This window comes from Dermochelys coriacea, chromosome 7 (genome assembly GCF_009764565.3).
Source record: "Dermochelys coriacea isolate rDerCor1 chromosome 7, rDerCor1.pri.v4, whole genome shotgun sequence".
NCBI lineage: Eukaryota > Metazoa > Chordata > Testudines > Dermochelyidae > Dermochelys > Dermochelys coriacea.
In genome coordinates, this window is record NC_050074.1 from 104,095,481 (window position 1) to 104,114,623 (window position 19,143).

At 41.4% G+C, this 19,143-nt stretch overlaps 1 protein-coding gene across 6 annotated transcripts in view; it reads left to right on the forward strand.

Moving 5' to 3' along the window:
* The window catches only part of C7H10orf90 (chromosome 7 C10orf90 homolog), a 198,498-nt gene that overhangs the window by 172,041 nt on the left and 7,314 nt on the right, over positions 1-19,143 (forward strand). For 5 of the 6 annotated variants that reach the window (XM_043518465.1, XM_043518463.1, XM_043518464.1 and 2 more), the window contains one exon: positions 16,822-16,885. The exons of the other annotated variant lie outside the window; for it this stretch is intronic. In XM_043518465.1, the coding sequence (XP_043374400.1) occupies positions 16,822-16,885 (64 nt within the window). The remainder of the gene's footprint in view (positions 1-16,821; positions 16,886-19,143) is intronic. 6 annotated transcript variants of the gene reach the window in all.

The following is a 19,143-nucleotide window of genomic DNA, read 5'->3' on the forward strand; positions in this document are numbered from 1 at the left end:
ATAGTAAATTTTAGGTGTCTGACTAAGCATAAATATGGAGGTTACAGATACAAAATGGTTTACTAAATTGGTAATGACCAAGTAAAACTTTTTAAAAACGACTTTGTTTACTTATTCAATTAAACACAACCACAACAAAAAAGAGAAATTGGGAAGTATACAAATGCACCAAGCATACTTAATTTGTACTGAGTTGTGACCATGGGCATTTTGAACCTTCTACTGATGGTGGCTATTAGGCAGAGCCTCCTGTTGTTAATGGTATTAGCAGTGCAGGCAGAGGCCTTTCTAGTTCTAGGCAATGGGGCAGCAGATTTCTGGGAGAAGCAGCACAGCAGACTGGTTTATTGGAGGAGATAGCTTAGGGTAGGGTGAATTGCAGAACAATCTAACTGGTCTGTGTGGACCTGTCTGGCACTAACTAAAAGGTACCTACTGCCTGCTCAAATAGTCCACAGGACTACATCAATGTGTACTAGATTCCTTTTAGTTCACTGCATCAGGGTGCACGTAGGCCAGTTAGAGCACTACACATTCGAGTGCTTTGCAATTCACACCCCCATAGACTCTGCCTCTAGGCAGCTGCCTCCTTAGGAAATAGCTGCTTAGTTTGCCTATAGCTAGAGGGGCCTCTGGGTGAGAAGTACAGGGGCTGGAGAACTGTAGCACAAAGTGTGCTTTGTGGCATTGTGCCTCTCACCTCTCCCTGATCCTATCATCTCCCCTTTCCCCTTTTTGCTTCTGGACACAAATCTGAGTACTGTTCTGTACTCAAATGTTGAAAAAAGCAGGCAGCTCTCTGGAGCTGTAAATTACCATCCATCTGGGGATGCGGAAAAAGGGAGGTTCTGATGTGCTCGAGTCAAACGGGGGAGCCTGGGACCAGGCCTTTAAATGATAGGCTGAAATGATAAAACATGCCCCCGCCCCGGAGCTGGGGTAACCTGGAGCAGAGAGGAAAAGGGGAGTCCTGCAGTCTGGGGTATCAGAGGAGACCCAATCTTGCTCCTATTGGCAGGAGAGGAGAGAGCTGCCGACTAACCCCCTTAGCTCAAAAAGAAAAGGAGTACTTGTAAGCTTTCGATGAAGTGAGCTGTAGCTCACGAAAGCTTATGCTCAAATAAATTTGTTAGTCTCTAAGGTGCCACAAGTACTCCTTTTCTTTTTGCAGATACAGACTAACACGGTTGCTACTCTGAAACCCCTTAGCTCAGTTTAAGCTCCACAGTTTGCTACCTGTTTGCAAGCACCAAGCTCCTCATACCACTGGCTGGGAGGGACAGCGGGTCCCAGTGGAGGGGAGTAACAGAGAGCAGGGTTTCCACCAATGGCCGCAGATGCAAAAGACTAAGCCCTGAGGTGGTGACACCTGTTACTCAGGAGTGATTCATTGCCTGGAGGGTAATGGGGTGTGTGTCTGAGAACGAAGATGAATGTGTGTGCAAGTTTGTGTGTGTTCAGGCACGTGTGTGTGTGTGTGTGTGTGTGTGTGTAAAAGTAAATTTGAAATGGTAGCACCAAATCAATCCAAAGGCAAATGCCCTGGGCAGGTGGCCAGGGGAAGTGGGGAACTGTCCACCATGTTGACATGGGACTCTTGCTGACTCCATACTGCCAGGGCCCCACTGATGAATATTTTATTTAAAAATAAATATTTTAATTCCTGGTGACTATGGCTGAGCACTGAATGCTGCATGAGACAGAGCCCGCCAGCTAGAAACCCGCCAGCTCCCCTTCCAGCTTCTCCACCTACCCCTTTTGCCTTGCAGCTTCCCTATACTTCTCTTTCTTCCCCTGCCTCTCTCCTGTCACCTCCAGCCCCTCGTTCCTCATCTTGTGATCATTCCTTGCTCACCCATTCATCCCAGTTGGCTGGTGCTGCCAGCTCCGCAGCAGGCAAATGCTTGCACAGCACCTCATACCCCCTAGAATCAAACGTGCTGCCAACCAGGCAGGCCAGTGTTCCCAGCACATGGAGCCCAGGCTGCCAAGGGCCAACTGTGGAACAAGCGGAAAGTTAAGGCTGACTGTCATCAGAGCCTGGAAGTGTGGGCATGGCCACCAGTGTGTTGAGTGCTAGTCTGTCCCTGCTCTCAGCCTGAGTGTGAGTTGGTGACTGGGGCAGGTAAGGCATCTCCAGGACCTGCCCAACTACAGGGGGGTATATATAGCAGGCAGAGACAAAGGGCAGGGCAAAACCCCCATGGACCTAGCAGGCTATCTGGGGGGTTGGGAGAGAAAGACCTAGGGCTACCAGGGAAAGGCGGGTGGTCCAGGAGTTGGGTAGAGGGGCTGTGCAGGGCAGTGTGTCTCAGTGCTGAATCCTGACCCCACTGAGCCTAAACCACCAGAGGGCGGGAGTGTGATCCCTGCTTGTGAACTCAAAGCAGGCAGTAAGGGGTCAGCCTGGCTCAAAGTCTTCAGCTCCACTGTCATTTGGCAGAGCCCCCAAATTCTGATCACTCCAGCCCCCCACTCAGTCCTAGGTCCAGTGTTGGGCAGAAACGGCTGCCTCTTTGTACCCCGCACAGGAGCCTGGGCCAATTGTTCTAAGTGGGAGCAGCCTGCAGTGCGTATCCCTGCTGATAAATTATAGAACAACTCAACTCAGAATTAAGTACACTTGTGCTGAAGGGCTAAGCCAGCTGTACACTCCCGAGCATGGGAGAGGAGCCTCTCAGTGAGACCGCACTGGTAACAAATGGCTACGGAGTGCAGGTTGCATTGGTAACAAATGGCCCCAGATTCCAGCAGGCTGTCTGAGAGAGAGAGAGAGTGTGTGTGAGTGTGTGTGTGTGTGTGTGTGCCTGGTCCCATTACACACTTCTGTTCCAAGGCTGTGCTGCAATAAGATTTGATAGTCTGCGGTAGGCAGAGGAGCAGCACACTGAAGTTTTGCATAGGGCAGCAGCTTGTCTTGAGTAGCCTTTGAGTGCAGGATCCTTATTTAGAAGGTTGTGGAAGAGTTATTGTCCTACATTAATACTATATAATCTAGCAGATGTATTTGAAAGTTTAAAGGAGTTGCTTTTAAAACAATTTGAGGCTTTTTAAAGATATTTAATACAATATTAAAATAGAATGGAGATGGATCCATAGCTGCTTTGGGGATTTCAACCAATTCACATTCATTTTGGTGGGAAATGGCATCTGTATCCTCTAGGTAGCTTCAGAAATCCCAGCAGTAGTCTTCAACACAGTTCTCTCATGCTGCTAGTACAGTGTGTTCAAATGATGTCACTTTGCAACAGAATGCCTGGAAGTCAGTCAGTTCAGAAAAGGTGACATTGTATGACTAATACATAAAGCTGGCTTTCCCCTTTATGTGCTCGTGAGCCTGAGGCCAACCCAAAATGCAAGCTGCTCAGATAACAGTAAGTCATCTTAGTTACCTGCAAAGCATCATGCAGAAATCTGATCCTACATAAAGAATAATATACTCTGGCAATGGGAATATGTATTGTGAACTTAGGTCTTGACAGGTAAGTAAAGGAAGAAAAAGTTTCCAATTATTTTGTATTAAAATATAAGTGTGCTTGTTTCAGATTGTAAACTCATTTTAGGGTTGTTAGCTCATTGGGGGCAAGGATTGTCATTTACTATATCTTTGTATGGTTTCAGAGTGGTAGCTGTGTTAGTCTGTATCAGCAAAAACAACGAGGAGTCCTTGTGGCACCTTAGAGACTAACAAGTTTATTTGGGCATAAGCTTTCGTAGGCTAGAACCCACTTCATTCGGTGCCACAAGGACTCCTCGTTGTTATATCTTTGTATGGCACCCACCACCATAGGAACCTAACCTGCTTTGAGGCCTCTCTGCACTATCACAATATAACTGTTTGTTAGTTTATTATTTATTATTATTACTTGTTATTTATGGGCCATATTTTCAAAAGTGCTAAGCTCTTTGAAAGTCTGATTCTATGGGAGAGGTTTTAAAAGGCAAAAATCATAATTATGTACCCAATAGTCATTAAAAGTTAATGGGAATTGTGCACTTAACTGAGATTTTGACTTCAAAAATTTCCTAGTTTAATCCAATATATTCTGTTAAAAAGCTGGGACGTTAAAGTGTTTTTTTGTTTGTCTTTTTTTTTTTTTTAACAAATGCACTGAATTTCCTTTTTAGTACACAAGTCCTTTGGATGGCTGTTCCGTTCTTTTATATTAGCACTGGCTGCTCCATTAGGTTAGCAAAGGCAGCAGCCTTGTAACCTCCCTTCCATTCTCTCTGCTGATCTAAAAGGAATGCTACAGCCTTTAAGCTTCTTCTCCCTGTATCACTGGAGATGAAAATGAAAAATTCCAGACCTTGGTATCCCTGAACTGTGAAACAGGTTAAATTAGTATCCATGCAAGTGTTCATTACCCTGAAGTCCACAGGGCACTTAGCAAGGGCAGTGCCATTATCAAGCACTAAGAACTACTGGAATAAAGAAAATAACATGGCAAGGGTTAAACAGCTAATTGTTAACCTCTAAACTAGCATCTTCTGGGGCCATTTTCACAACAGCTGAGGGAAAACTGCAGGGACTCTGCCAAATCCAGCTTGTTTGCACGTTTCTTGGTCTCTGGGGAACAGTATGTTCTTTCAAAACAATAGACATAAAAACAGCATTAGAAATACAGAGAACCCTAGAGAATAGAATGATGAGATGGAAACCAGGTTAAAGCATATACTGTATTTTTTAATAGGGTCCATAGGCTTCAGAGTATGGTCTTTTGATTACCTTTTTAGCCTGAGAATGACGATTTACACTCTTTCCTGCTTTCCTGGGGTCTTTGTAACCATGTCAAAAACACAGCTCCTTTTCAGCATATCATCAATGGTAATCCATGCATTTGCCAGCAACAGTTTTTGTAAGGGCAACTTGACTAGCAGGCATGACTTCCACTGGCCAGGACATAAGTGACCCCAGGGATAGGTTCTGAAACTCTCTCTGGCTGGTTTCAGAGTAGCAGCCGTGTTAGTCTATATTCGCAAAAAGAAAAGGAATACTTGTGGCACCTTAGAGACTAACAAATTTATTTGAGCATAAGCTTTTGTGAGCTACAGCTCACTTCATCGGATGCATTCGGTGGAAAATACAGTGGGGAGATTTATATACACACACAGAGAACATGAAACTATGGATTTTTATCATACACACTGTAAGGAGAGTGATTGCTTAAGATGAGCTATTACCAGCAAGAAGGGGGGGGGAGGGAGGAAAACCTTTTATGGTGATAATCAAGGTGAGCATTTCCAGCAGTTAACAAGAATGTCTGAGGAACAGTGGGGGATGGGGTGGGGGGCGAGAAATAACACGGGGAAATAGTTTACTTTGTGTAATGACCCATCCACTCCCAGTCTCTATTCAAGCCTAAGTTAATTGTATCCAGTTTGCAAATTAATTCCAATTCAGCAATCTCTTGTTGGAGTCTATTTCTGAAATTTTTTTGTTGAAGGATAGCCACTCTCAGGTCTGTAATCAAGTAACCGGAGAGATTAAAGTGTTCTCCGACTGGTTTTTGAATGTTATAATTCTTGACATCTGATTTGTGTCCATTTATTCTTTTATGTAGAGACTGTCCAGTTTGACCAATGTACATGGCAGAGGGGCATTGCTGGCACATGATGGCATATATCACATTGGTAGATGCGCAGGTGAACGAGCCTCTGATAGTGTGGCTGATGTGATTAGGCCCTATGATGGTGTCCCCTGAATAGATATGTGGACAGAGTTGGCAACAGGCTTTGTTGCAAGGATAGGTTCCTGAGTTAGTGGTTCTGTTGTGTGGTTGCTGGGGTGTATTTGCTTCAGGTTGGGGGGTTGTCTGTAAGCAAGGACTGGCCTGTCTCCCAAGATCTGTGAGAGTGATGGGTCATCTTTCAGGATAGGTTGTAGACCTTGATGATGCGTTGGAGAGGTTTTAGTTGGGGGCTGAAGGTGATGGCTAGTGGCGTTCTGTTATTTTCTTTGTTGGGCCTGTCCTGTAGTAGGTGACTTCTGGGTACTCTTCTGGCTCTGTCAATCTGTTTCTTCACTTCAGCAGGTGGGTATTGTAGTTGTAAGAATGCATGATAGAGATCTTGTAGGTGTTTGTCTCTGTCTGAGGGGTTGGAGCAAATGCGGTTATATTGTAGAGCTTGGCTGTAGACAATGGATCGTGTGGTGTGATCTGGATGAAAGCTAGAGGCATGTAGGTAGGAATAGCGGTCAGTAGGTTTCCGATATAGGGTGGTGTTTATGTGACCATCGCTTATTAGCACCGTAGTGTCCAGGAAGTGGATCTCTTGTGTGGACTGATCTAGGCTGAGGTTGATGGTGGGATGGAAATTGTTGAAATCATGGTGGAATTCCTCAAGGGCTTCTTTTCCATGGTTCCAGATGATGAAGATGTCATCAATGTAGTGCAAGTAGAGTAGGGGAATTAGGGGATGAGAGCTGAGGAAGCGTTGTTCTAAGTCAGCCATAAAAATGTTGGCATACTGTGGGGCCATGCGGGTACTGTGGGGCCATGGCTGAGCAGCACAGCATCCTTATTATACTCCTGGGCTACTTACAGTGAGTAAACTTGCAGGTGTTACCCTATGACTGGAGAATTGTTAGCATAGTTCCTATTTTTAAGAAAGGGAAAAAGTGATGCAGGAAATTACAGGCCGGTTAGTTTGCTCTCGGTTGTATGCAAGGTTTTGGAACAAATTTTGAAAGTGAAAGTAGTTAAGGACATAGAGATAATTGGGAAAAAATACATCATCGTTTTACAAAAGGTAGATGATGCCAGAGCAACCTAACTATCTCCTTTGAGATAACTGATTTTTTTTAGACAAAGGAAATGCAGTAGGTCTAATCTACTTGGATTTCAGTAAGGCGTTTGATACAGTTATGCATGGGAAATTATTAGTTAAATTGGAGAAGATGGGAATTAATAGGAGAATTGAAAGGTGGATAAGGAACTGGTTAAAGGGGAGACTAGAACAGGTCATACTGAAAGGTGAACTGTCACGCTGCAGTAGAATTCCACAAGGATTTGTCTTGAGATCAACCTTATTTAATATTTTTATTAATGACCTTGGAACAAAAAGTGGGAGTGTGTTAATAAAATTTGAGCATGGCACAAAGTTGGGAGGTATAGCCAGTACAGAGGAGGACCGGAATATCATACAAAAAGATCTGGGTGACCTTTGTAAACTGGAGTAATAGAAATGGGATGAAATGTAATAGTGCAAAGTCTTGCACTTAAGGACCAACAACAAGAATTTTTGCTCTAAGCTGGGAACTTATCAGTTGAAAGTGACAGAGGAGGAAAAAGACCTGGGTGTATTGGTTGATCACAGGATAACTACAAGCTGCCAAGGTGAGGCACCATGAAAAAGGCTAACGTAGGGTGCATCAGGAGAGATATGTCCAGTATTAGTAATATTATACAAGGCACTAGTGAGACCTTGTGTGGAATACTGTGTTACTGGAGGTCAGACTAGATGATCATGATGGTCCCTTCTGTCCCTAAAGTCTGTAAGTCTCTTTAGTCTATCCACTGCAAATCCCAGCAGCCACTACTTCATCAATCTTTTTTTCTCCTTCTAATTCACATCTAGCTTCTAGTAATTTGACAGATGATTTTATCAGAAAGGCTTTAAAACTGTGATTGTGATGCTGTTTGTACCGTTGGCTTGAACAAATCTGTATGCTGTTGCACTGAAATTGCTCCTAAATGAGCAGGGTCTACACCTATTTCACTATGAAGAACACATATTTTTTATGTTAATGTTACTGTGAAAAAGAAACATGGGCATTTAGAGACCTCTCTTTAACATCACTTTAACAGAATGAAGTGTGTTTATTGAGAATATAGGATTATTAGATCACACATAATCTTCAAATCATTTTGCCCATGTTGTTATAACTTTACTGTTTCTCCCAAAGGAGAAAGATAATTGGTATCCAATATCATTTCCATATAAATACCAACATCTGTGCAGCTTCTCTGCACCTTCTCATCTTCAAAAACAAGTTGTTTACCATTTCTAATTGTAATTCATGAACAGAATTTCACAAAATGCCCGAAGTAATGTTACAAAAATGTGAATGTTTATCCATCAGAAGATTTTATCATAACAAGTACATTTCTGAGGCAAACAACCTACAACTCTTTTACTAGCCTTTGTACTGTGCGATGTGTACTGTTAAATTTCTAGAGTGCTAATTATTCCAAGAAACACTATTCTGCTGTTGACTATTTTGAACAAATTAGAGATCCCACTGTGATGAACTGAATAGAAACAATGTTCAAATAACTAGATTTAAATCTCAAAAACCATGATGTAATTACTTTAGTGACAAGACTACCAGCTGTTTATAGGCCTTTAAATCCTCCTAATGAACAGCTTTGTGATCGTAGTGTACATAAGCACTTTTAGAGGGGTGGTTTTTTTAATTCACAAGAACATATGTTTATACCCTCTATTTTCCTTTCCTTTTGGAAGACTGTTTACTGGAAACAGCAATATAGGAAATCATAAAGTTAGCATCCATCCCCTCAATAGATGTCTGCTGATTTCTCCTGATTTATATTAATATCCAGGAGTCAGCCTCAAATTCTCTATCTTCAAAAGTATTTTGGAAGAAATGCATGGAACACCTCCTGAACTGTGTTCAAAGTGACTGTAGAAAACAGGCTTTTTCCTTTGGGCTGTCCTGAGAAGAACTGCGTAGACCTGATTCTCATTTAGATTATAGGTTTAATAGGGAATGTGGACAATGGCGATCAGAGAATATGGACCAAAAAAAAAATACACAACCAACCAATCACACAGCCGTTATAATACAGCCTGCCTGCCTTCAGGTGGCATTGATGGTTGATTAAATGTTTGCAGCCACATTTCCATTGCAAGTTGTATATTACTCCCATTGTGACAAGACTCTGTTTTTTTCCCCCCAGACATTATTCATTGCTAGCAACAGCATCACTCACACTGTTGGCACCTTGCTAGTAGTTTGGAGCCAAAAGTGATGAATACAGATGAGGGTATGCCCAGGAAAATCTAATTGAGAACAACAGCCACCTATTTTTGTTATTATTTCATTAACCATGTTTATTATGGTAGTGCCTGTGGGCCAAACAAGACTAGGGCTCCATTGTGCTAGGCACTGTACAAACACAGAGCTAACAATGTAAATAGACAAGGCAGACACAGAGTATGGGAAGGGGTAGAACAGACAAGCAGAGTGAACAATGGGATGGTGACACACATGTTAGTTCCACATTTAGGGGAGGGAAGAGGGGATAAGCTACATGAAAAGACAAGTGAAGGGGATTGAAGGGGGTGGGTGAGAGGGACAGAACAGGGGAGAAGGGAGTAAGAGGGGCAGGTGGGCAGTGAAGCTAAGGTGAAAATTCTGTGAGGGAGGGGAAGGGAGTGGGTTGGAGCAAACAACCAATCAGCACAGGTCAGAGAAAGACCAGTCAAAACTGTAGAAAGTTCTCTGAATGTCCAAAGACCCCTGCTCTGGCTGCTTCTGCAGCTGTTCCTTTTGACTTGTTCCTCTCTGCAGTTTCTCCTCAACTCCACATGGGGGGGAGGAGGAGAGAGACACACTTGGGTCCTAGTGCCCCAGAGTGCTATACTGTACAAGACAATTGTTATTCCAAAGTTTTCTGACCTATGGGCTAAGTCCTTCAGAAGATCTTGAATGACAGAAAAGTAAATTTGGACAAGGGACTGAATTCATCCCTGGTGTGACTTCACTGAAGTTACACTAGGGATGAATTTGGTCCAGAAGCTTTTAGCATAACATTAGCACTATCTGGATTTCATAAACAAACTTGACAAGTTTTATAGGATAACTGGTGAAGTCTCCCATTGTTGGACCAGTCATGTTAAGAAAGGCATAGAGGATGGATATCCAGAGCACAGATCAAATTTGTACAGGGAGAAATGATTAACAAGGGGTGAAGAAGCAGAGAATCAGGCTTACACACTTTAACTTACACTTTCTTCTGGCCCTTTGCCATATAAATTACACCAACTTAGGACAGATTCTCCACTGTCAAAATGGTAGCATGTTACTCCTACACTTCATCCATTCTGTACTGATGTAAATGACCAAACAGGCTGCACAACAGAGGATAATCAGGCCCTTAGACTCTCTTCTACTTCTTTAGGGTTTGTTTTGACTAGAATAAAAAGTGTGCTGGTAGAATGTGTTCTAAGGGTGTAGTATACACTAGGCAGTGTAGACTTAAACATGAGGTAGCTGGTTGAGTTGAAACTTAAGCAGGAGCTCATGTTAATGTATCCACCATGTTGTCCACACTAGACCTTTAGAATGTGTTAGTTAGCATGCATTAGCTAACATGTTCTTACAACACTCCTTTAAATCCTGGTCAAGAAAAAAACCCTTTAACTCCCTTGCATAGCTGACTGGAATATAACATACAGCACATCTGAATTTGGCTATTCTGAAAACACCACAGGGAAAAATTCTTCCCTCAGTTAGCAGTGTGGCATGGTTGTCACTAAGCAGAATTTGGCCCATGTATTCAGTTTATTTCAGGGTTAATTTTCTTTTTAAAATGGACACACAGACTAATGATTTAAAAATGCAGTAACCATGAAATCTGTATGTACTCAACAGCATCTCTGCAATAGACAGCATAGTGCAGTACCAGACATTAAAACAAATATTCTGCAGTACATGTTTGCTGCTGAAGTTTTAAAGAAAGTCAAGCCACTGAACTGGTGGAAGTAATTGGCTAATTTGTCAGTCAATTTGTGCTTTTGGTGGATTCCTGTTTTAGTTGAACGGGAGAGAAGCCCATGAGTATAACTACCTGCAAGTGCAACACCAAAAATGCAAGTGCTTCTCTTTCTAGTGGCTGGCAAGATACAATGCAGGGTCACGTTCTAGCTGTGTTCACATTTTTAGGGCTCCCACTCATAAGTGGAAGGCACATCCATGACCAATTGGCAGAAACTAGCCCACCGTACATTTTGTCTCTCTTTATTTCAGTGACTCCGTGATTTATTTCTACATTGGAAGCCAAGGAACCTATTCCTACTCTTCTCATTCCTAAGCTATCTGTCCTCTGTCTAAACATTTAATAGCTTCCCAGCCAGGAAATGTATTTTTCTTCTAAACCATCTCTGGGGTTAACATTAGCATGTGTTAAAAATATATTGATGATGATGATTTATCTTGGTTAGCAACTTCAAGACCTTGGTGTGGCTTCCTCACCCCATTAAAGGAATGTCACAGATAAATCACTGCTATGCATGGTATTGTTATAAATACCAGTATCTCAGCAGTCTTACAGGATTTGAATAAAACATGGATGAAACATCTCATAGTAACTTTTTTTCTGTGGAATTTCTCAGCAAAAACCCTGAATAGCTGTCAATCTTAGAACTCAGTACTTTTCCCTGCTTTGAATATTTTTCACATTAAAAATCAAAGCTATGAATTTGATGCTGAATTGTAATAATCTAACAAATGTAATTTAGAAGGTGGGCTATTGTCATCTTGGAGCATTGTCTACTTTATGCCTTACTCTGATCTTCGCTCAATAGGGATGTTAATTCAGGTCTTGATTATGCATTTGGTCCGCTATTATAATTCTTAGCATGGTGGCCCTTTTGAAGAGCCAGCGTGGCAGACTTCCACTTGGAACTGTATTTTGCTACTTGGATGTTAACAAGAATTAAGTACTATGCACATATTATTTTTACTCTATAATTTGCATTGGCTTTTCATTTTCTTTTTAAATGATTTTAACATTTTCTCCTGGTGCAATCCCCCAAGATTTCACCTTTTTGTAAAGACATATTTTAAATTATTTTTTTATCTTGAGTATTGCCCTGAGAGTTAGCTGAGAGATGCTATGTGACTGGGTATTGCATGGTTTGCCTATGAAATTGAATTATAAGTCTTACGGCTGTTCTTTTATACAGCAGATATTTTTTATAGGCAAGGTAGGTTTTTTTTTTTTTAATTTTCCAGGGAAGATTTTTCAGGATTCACCCTTTTATCCTTCCTCTAAAAGCCTCTACCATGGCAACCACTCTTTTCTGCCAAGGTGTGCTGGCTGCGTCTTGTTCTAGTGCCCTTCAAGACAGCTCCTAGGTCAGCTGGAATTATTGCTCTAGAGCAATAGAAGGCATATGCTACAGTTGCAGTCCTGCTTCCTGCCTCTGTGGTAATACTCTGTAATTCAAACATGGAGGCCATTTTGTCACATTGATTTGTGACTAGAGAATAGTCTTAACCTATTATTAAGAAGTCACAGAAAAGTCATGGTCCTGCATTTCAGAGCACACCCTCTTGTACCCTATTTATTCCCAGCATTATGTGCTGAGGCACTGAGGAATAGTTTACTCCTTTCTTCAAGAGTCCCTGAAGAAGATGCCTTATCCCCCACTACTTGAGCAGGTTGGCAGCCTTATTCTCCATGTCCATCTCTGCCCTGCTGGTGGCCCTGCTTCTCTGCAAAGAAGCAGCTTGGTGCTGGCCTCACCTCTCAGTTCAAGCTGCAGCTCTTCAGCCATTTCATAACCAGAGGAAATAGTATGTAAATAGCATTTGCGGAGAAAGCTTATGTAGTCTGGGGGACATGTGTGGCTGGACTAGACACATAAATATGAGTCCCAGCCTAACCTCATCTCCCAGCTGCAGGAAATTCTCCTTCCTCTTCTTGCAATTACTGACCAACCACCCTTTGGAAATTAGCCAGTCCTCAGGTGAAACCTACCTAGAGATTAACTGCTTTCTGAAGAGATGAAGCCAGCTGCTGTTGTCTTCACTGCACTCCAGGTCGGGGAGCCCAAAGCTCGTGGTGGGAGTCTGGTTAGTCTGAAGCCAGCTGACATTTCTTCACTGTGTTCCATGAGTGGGAATCTGGAGGGAAGCCTTTCCAGTTTGCTGGCTGGAAATGTCACTAACATAGCTTTTTATTAAAAAAGTAAAACCTTTTAAGAGATTATTTTTGTCCCAGCAGTCCCAGCTGTGAAAAAAAACCACTGCTCTCCAGATAAAAAATTAGCGGTTTCCGCAAATGCTAATCTTGATGTATAGGGAATTATGTGAGCAAATGCTCTGTGCACACAAATGACATTATTCATCTTATCAGGCCAAATCCACTGCTTGCCCCAAGCCGAATTTGAGTTCAGGAAGGCTCAGTGTAGGACAATCAAGGCCACTGCTGGGGCTACTGGTTCACCCTCACTCCTCCCCGGCTGTCTCCTGCTCTGCACAGGAATGTGGAAGGAATACTCCTGGAGCTGGACTCTATGCTGGGCAGGGGTATGAATCCTTTATACTGGATCCCCACGTCTTAGTTCTGTGCAACCACAGAGGAGGGGAGTTTGTCCTTTATTTTTAAATATCTGACCAGCCAAATTCTTAGTTCTGCTCTGTTCCTTTGCACCCTGCCATTGCAAAGAGGCTGTAAAGCTGTCTTAACAAGACCCCAGAGGATTAATGTGACCTTCTGCAGGTTAGAGGATGTGGCTTAGGGAAAGGAGGAGAGGCAGCTTTAGGGATCCCTGGCTGCCAGAACTGGCTTCTTGTGACCTTAGGCAGCTGAATGCATTTTAGAGCATCAGTGAGGCAGCTCTAAGGTACATGAGGAGCCAAAGTGGCCCCATTTAACTTTGCAGCCCCCATCCTGTGCCAAGCTTTGCTTGGTCATACCAGACAATGTGTCCTCATATGTGTGGGGGGGATATTGTTTGTTTAAAGTTTGTAATACCAATATGATTAAGTTTAGTTAAAATTTGGCTAAGTTATAGGTTTCTTTGCCAGTTATAAAGCATTTGAAAAAGGGTTAATCCTCAAGCATAGAGGAGTTTCTTTTTGCACAACTTTCATTCTGAAAACTGTATCAGCTCAGGAGGGAAATTGCTAAATGGTTCCTTCCGTTATAACTCAAATATGTGAATGACAGTGCTCTTAAAGACCAGTTCCTTTTTTCCTCAGTAAACTGAATGTAATTGAGATGCTGGGTGTGGCCCCTTTAAATGGCTCTAGGCTGTTTGGTTGCCGGGGCAACCTCTATAAATACCAGTGAAACATATGTGGTGTCTTAAAAAGCTAGGAGCAGAACATGAAGCGGGAAGGTCTGTACTCAGGGCAGTGGATACAGGCTCAGCTCTGAGCTGACCTGTGTGTCAAGTAGTTCTGGAACTTAATATTTATTTCTTCATGTTCAATATTATTTTCTCTTATTTGTAGTGAGACAGAAGAGAGGCACATTTGTCACTTACCGTGAAATATACTGTCTTCTACATTTTTTTGATATGCAGTGGTATTAAACACATGCATATTACTTATCATAAAAAAATAAAGCTAGCTTTGATGACAAAACACTGAGAACATAGGGCCCATGGATCTCTATCCCTCTAAGTGGTCCCATAAACTTGCATTACTGAAATCACCCTGACCCAGGGTAGATAAAAATCAATTTTTTTTATTTATATTGGATTTTTTTGATAAAATGTTTTTTGAAGAAAAAACCTAAAGATAGTTTTAATTAAGATACATTATTGCTCAAAGATATCTCATCATGGACTATGGATTATAAATTCCAATTCAATAGTATGAGACAATATAGTCATGTAATGTTTAAGAAAAGTTTTGTAAATGAGTTCCAATAGTTCACGGATTAGGGACCCAATCTTATGGGGGTCCACAGGCTTCTGTATAGATTATTTAGGTTAATCTTTCTATCTAACCAATTGGACTCAGTGCTCAGTCTAGAAGATACCATCAGAGACGCTTAGTTTTGCAGTTGTCAGACTGTGGATGTGTGGCTCCAGAGGTAATGTGTTTGTTAACAGCAAAAATGTTTTAAAATAATAGAGAGGTGAGAAATAACAGAGCTCAACTCTACTGTCCCTCTGCAAATTTGTGTACAGAGAGTCAATCCCTTACCTCTCTCTAAAAGTGCAAAGTTTCAAAAAGTTAAATGAGTAGAAGATTGTTGGGGGTGGAATAGATCTGGACAAGGAGAAGAAGTCTGGAGATAAATGTGAGAAGCGAGGAACAAATGCTTGTTTTGCTAAAATATTATATGTTTGCTGTTGAAGAAAAAAAATCCAGAACACTGTTGTTTTAGTTAAATAAAACAATTTAAATGTCTGCTGATGTTCTCCTTCTACAGCAGGGCAAGAAAATCCTCCAAATATTAATTATTAACCTGTTTAATTGGAGGGAGATAGTTCACCTCCCAATAACTTCATAAATATCTGCTTCAATTACCTTTGGTAAATGAAATAACCAATCAATCATTCATTTTCTGATATAGCTGTAAAACTAATTGGAAAAAAGTTTTCAAAATGAATCACTGTTTAAAAAAGTATAGTGTACACCTTCTAAAAATGAAACCTACATCTATCTCTGAGTTGTGAAGAATATGTATTAAGGTTATAACAACCAACAAGAATGCACTTTTATGTAGAAAACCATGATTAATTGAGTCTTCCTGACTAGTGATTTAAATCAAATCCACCTGCCATGACCTTGCTAATAAATACCCTGTGATGGTCTTTTTTTAAAACAACAAACAAAAAAACACATGGGTCCAGGGCCCACTGAGGATCTAGAAACTCATGATATGAGGACCCAGCTTTTCAATGATATGTAGCAATGTTTTCTGATTATAATTTGTAAAATATTGGGTTTTAAATTTTAATTATTTGGATTACACTCTGCTTTGTTTACTGTGTCCTGTACTTTTATAATAGTCTTGTGTAATGTTTGCCTTTCCTCCTGACCCATCCACTCTTCCTATACAATGCTTAAAATACATTCCCATTGCAGGAAGCAGTTCTTCCTCTCCTTCTGCTGAAAACACTTTCACATTCCTGCAATAGATGTAAGGTCATCACCCTCAAATCATGAACCAATTCCTGATACAAGTGGGATGACTGCTCAGCCACCCTATACTAAAAGCCTAGGGGATAGTAGAGTTATTATAAAATTGTAACACATATGTACAACAGGGCAGAATTTAAAGTTGCTGTCAACAGGCAGGACTCAGGAACAGGGAAGGCGTCTGGGTTAAATTGTCTACCTTTACTTTGCGTTAATAAGAGTTTATGAAGGAAGAATATAAAAATTACCTAACATCTTAGGAATCAAACTAACCATTTTGATCCATAATTATTGCCCCTTGGCCAAGGAAGTGCTGGCTGAGGTTGTTGTGAGTCTCCTCATATCTTGTCAGCAAAGACTACTAAGCCTGATTCTCCACTGCCTTGTGCAGTTATTTACACCTGTGCAAAGTGGGTGTAAAATTCAGTCAAATCAGAATTGCACCCACTGGGCCAAGTTTCTGCAGGTGTAAATCAGTTGACACCGGCAGAGGATCTCACCCACTTTGCAAAAATGTAATTTGCTACAGAAAATGCAAGGCAATGGAGAATCAATCACTTGTGCTCTCCCATGGCAGGAAAGAATAACAGAAAAATAGGTCATCTTATGCCAGACTAATCATCAGCTGGTTCATGGCTTGAATTGGAGGTATGCACTGCTGCTTGTGACAGTGACAAAAGTTATATGCATTTAAAATAAATGATCCATGTAATGAGACTGGTGGCAAGAGGCCTTATCCATCCTTTCCACTCTAACGGGCATCTTAAGGGTCTGATTCAATCCAGATGAAGTCATCAGGAGTCTTTCCTTAGACTTCAATGCAAGCTGGATCAGGCAGTAGGTCAGCAATGATTTAATCAGAAATACCACCATGTGAATTAATTTAGGGAAAGCAGTGCTGTTATTGTTTCATTAAAACATGCTAAATAAAGATTCCTCAGAAATTAACTATATGTTTCTTTTATTAGATAACCTGTTCAAACCAAAGGAAAGGTTCATTTCGGAGAAGGAAATGCACATGAGATCTAAAAGGTACAACACATTTCAGTTTAGAATTCACTGATTCCCTGGGATCCAGTGCCAAGACTCTGTACTTTCTAATTAGCATCATAATATTGAGTTTGTGGTACATCATGCCTCGTGCAATATGCACAAACATGGACAATGTTCTTCCCCGTAAAATGACTTAAGTGAATAGGGGCTGTAGTCCTACTTAGTGAATGGTCTGGATCTGTACTGTCCTAGCAGAAGCAACAGGAGGCACTCCCCTGCAGGGAGAAACAATGCTTCTGGGGGCTGTTATGAGCACTGAGGGAGAGGGAAGAGAGAACACACCCCCTACTATCCCCCTTTATGGAGTGCAGCTTACATTGCCTTGGATGGACACCAGTTTATAGATTCATAGATTCATAGATACTAAGGTCAGAAGGGACCATTCTGATCATCTAGTCCGACCTCCTGCACAGCGCAGGCCACAGAATCTCACCCACCCACTCCTATGAAAAACCTCACCCATGTCTGAGCTATTGAAGTCCTTAAATCATGGTCTAAAGACTTCAAGGAGCAGAGAAGCCTCCCTCAAGTCAACCATGCCCCATGCTACAGAGGAAGGCGAAAAACCTCCAGGGCCTCTCCAATCTGCCCTGGAGGAAAATTCCTTCCCGACCCAAATATGGCAATCAGCTAAACCCTGAGCATATGGGCAAGATTCACCAGCCAGATACTACAGAAAATTCTTTTCTGGGTAACTCAGATCCCATGTATCTAATATCCCATCTCAGGGGATTTGGCCTATTTTCCCTGAATATTTAAAGATCAATTACTTACCAAAATCCCATTATCCCATCCTACCATCTCCTCCATAAACTTATCAAGTAGAATCTTAAAACCAGATAGATCTTTTGCCCCCACTGCTTCATTTGGAAGGCTATTCCAAAACTTCACTCCTCTGATGGTTAAAAACCTTCGTCTGATTTCAAGTTTAAACTTCCTGGTGGCCAGTTTATACCCATTTGTTCTTGTGTCCACATTGGTGCTGAGCTGAAATAATTCCTTTCCCTCTCCTGTATTTATCCCTCTGATATATTTATAGAGAGCAATCATATCTCCCCTCAACCTTCTTTTAGTTAGGCTAAACAAGCCAAGCTCCTTGAGTCTCCTTTCGTAAGACAAGTTTTCCTTTCCTCGGATCATCCTAGTAGCCCTTCTCTGTACCTGCTCCACTTTGAATTCATCCTTTTTAAACATGGGAGACCAGAACTGCACACAGTATTCTAGGTGAGGTCTCACCAGTGCCTTGTATAATGGTACTAAAACCTCCTTATCCCTACTGGAAATGCCTCTCCTGATGCATCCCAAAAACGCATTAGCTTTTTTCACAGCCATATCACATTGGCAGCTCATAGTCATCCTATGATCAACCTATACTCCAAGGTCCTTCTCCTCTTCCGTTACTTCTAATTGATGCGTCCCCAACTTATAACTAAAATTCTTGTTATTAATCCCTAAATGCATAACCTTACACTTCTCACAATTAAATTTCATCCTATTACTATTACTCTAGTATACAAGGTCATCCAGATCCTGCTGTATAATATCCCGATCCTTCTCCGAATTGGCAATACCTCCCAGCTTTGTATCATCTGCAAACTTTATTAGCACACTCCCACTTTTTGTGCCAAGGTCAGTAATAAAAAGATTAAATAAGATTGGTCCCAAAACCGATCCCTGAGGAACTCCACTGGTAACTTCCCTCCAACCTGACAGTTCGCCTTTCAGTAGGACCCGTTGCAATCTCCCCTTTAACCAATTCCTTATCCACCTTTTGATGTTCATATTGATCCCCATCTTCTCCAATTTAACTAATAATTCCCCATGTGGCATGGTATCAAACGCCTTACTGAAATCTAGGTAAATTAGATCCACTGCATTTCCTTTATCTAAAAAATCTGTTACCTTTTCAAGAAAGGAGATTAGGTTGGTTTGGCACGATCTACCTTTTGTAAAACCATGTTGTATTTTGTCCCATTTACCATTGACTTCAATGTCCTCAAATAATTTCTCCTTCAAAATTTTTTCCAGGACCTTGCATACTACAGATGTCAAACTAACTGGCCTGTAGTTACCCGGATCACTTTTTTTTCCTTTCTTAAAAATAGGAACTATATTAGCAATTCTCCAATCATTCGGTACTACTCCTGAGTTTACAGATTCATTAAAAATTCTTGCTAATGGGCTTGCAATTTCAGGTGCCAATTCCTTTAATATTCTTGGATGAAGATTATCTGGGC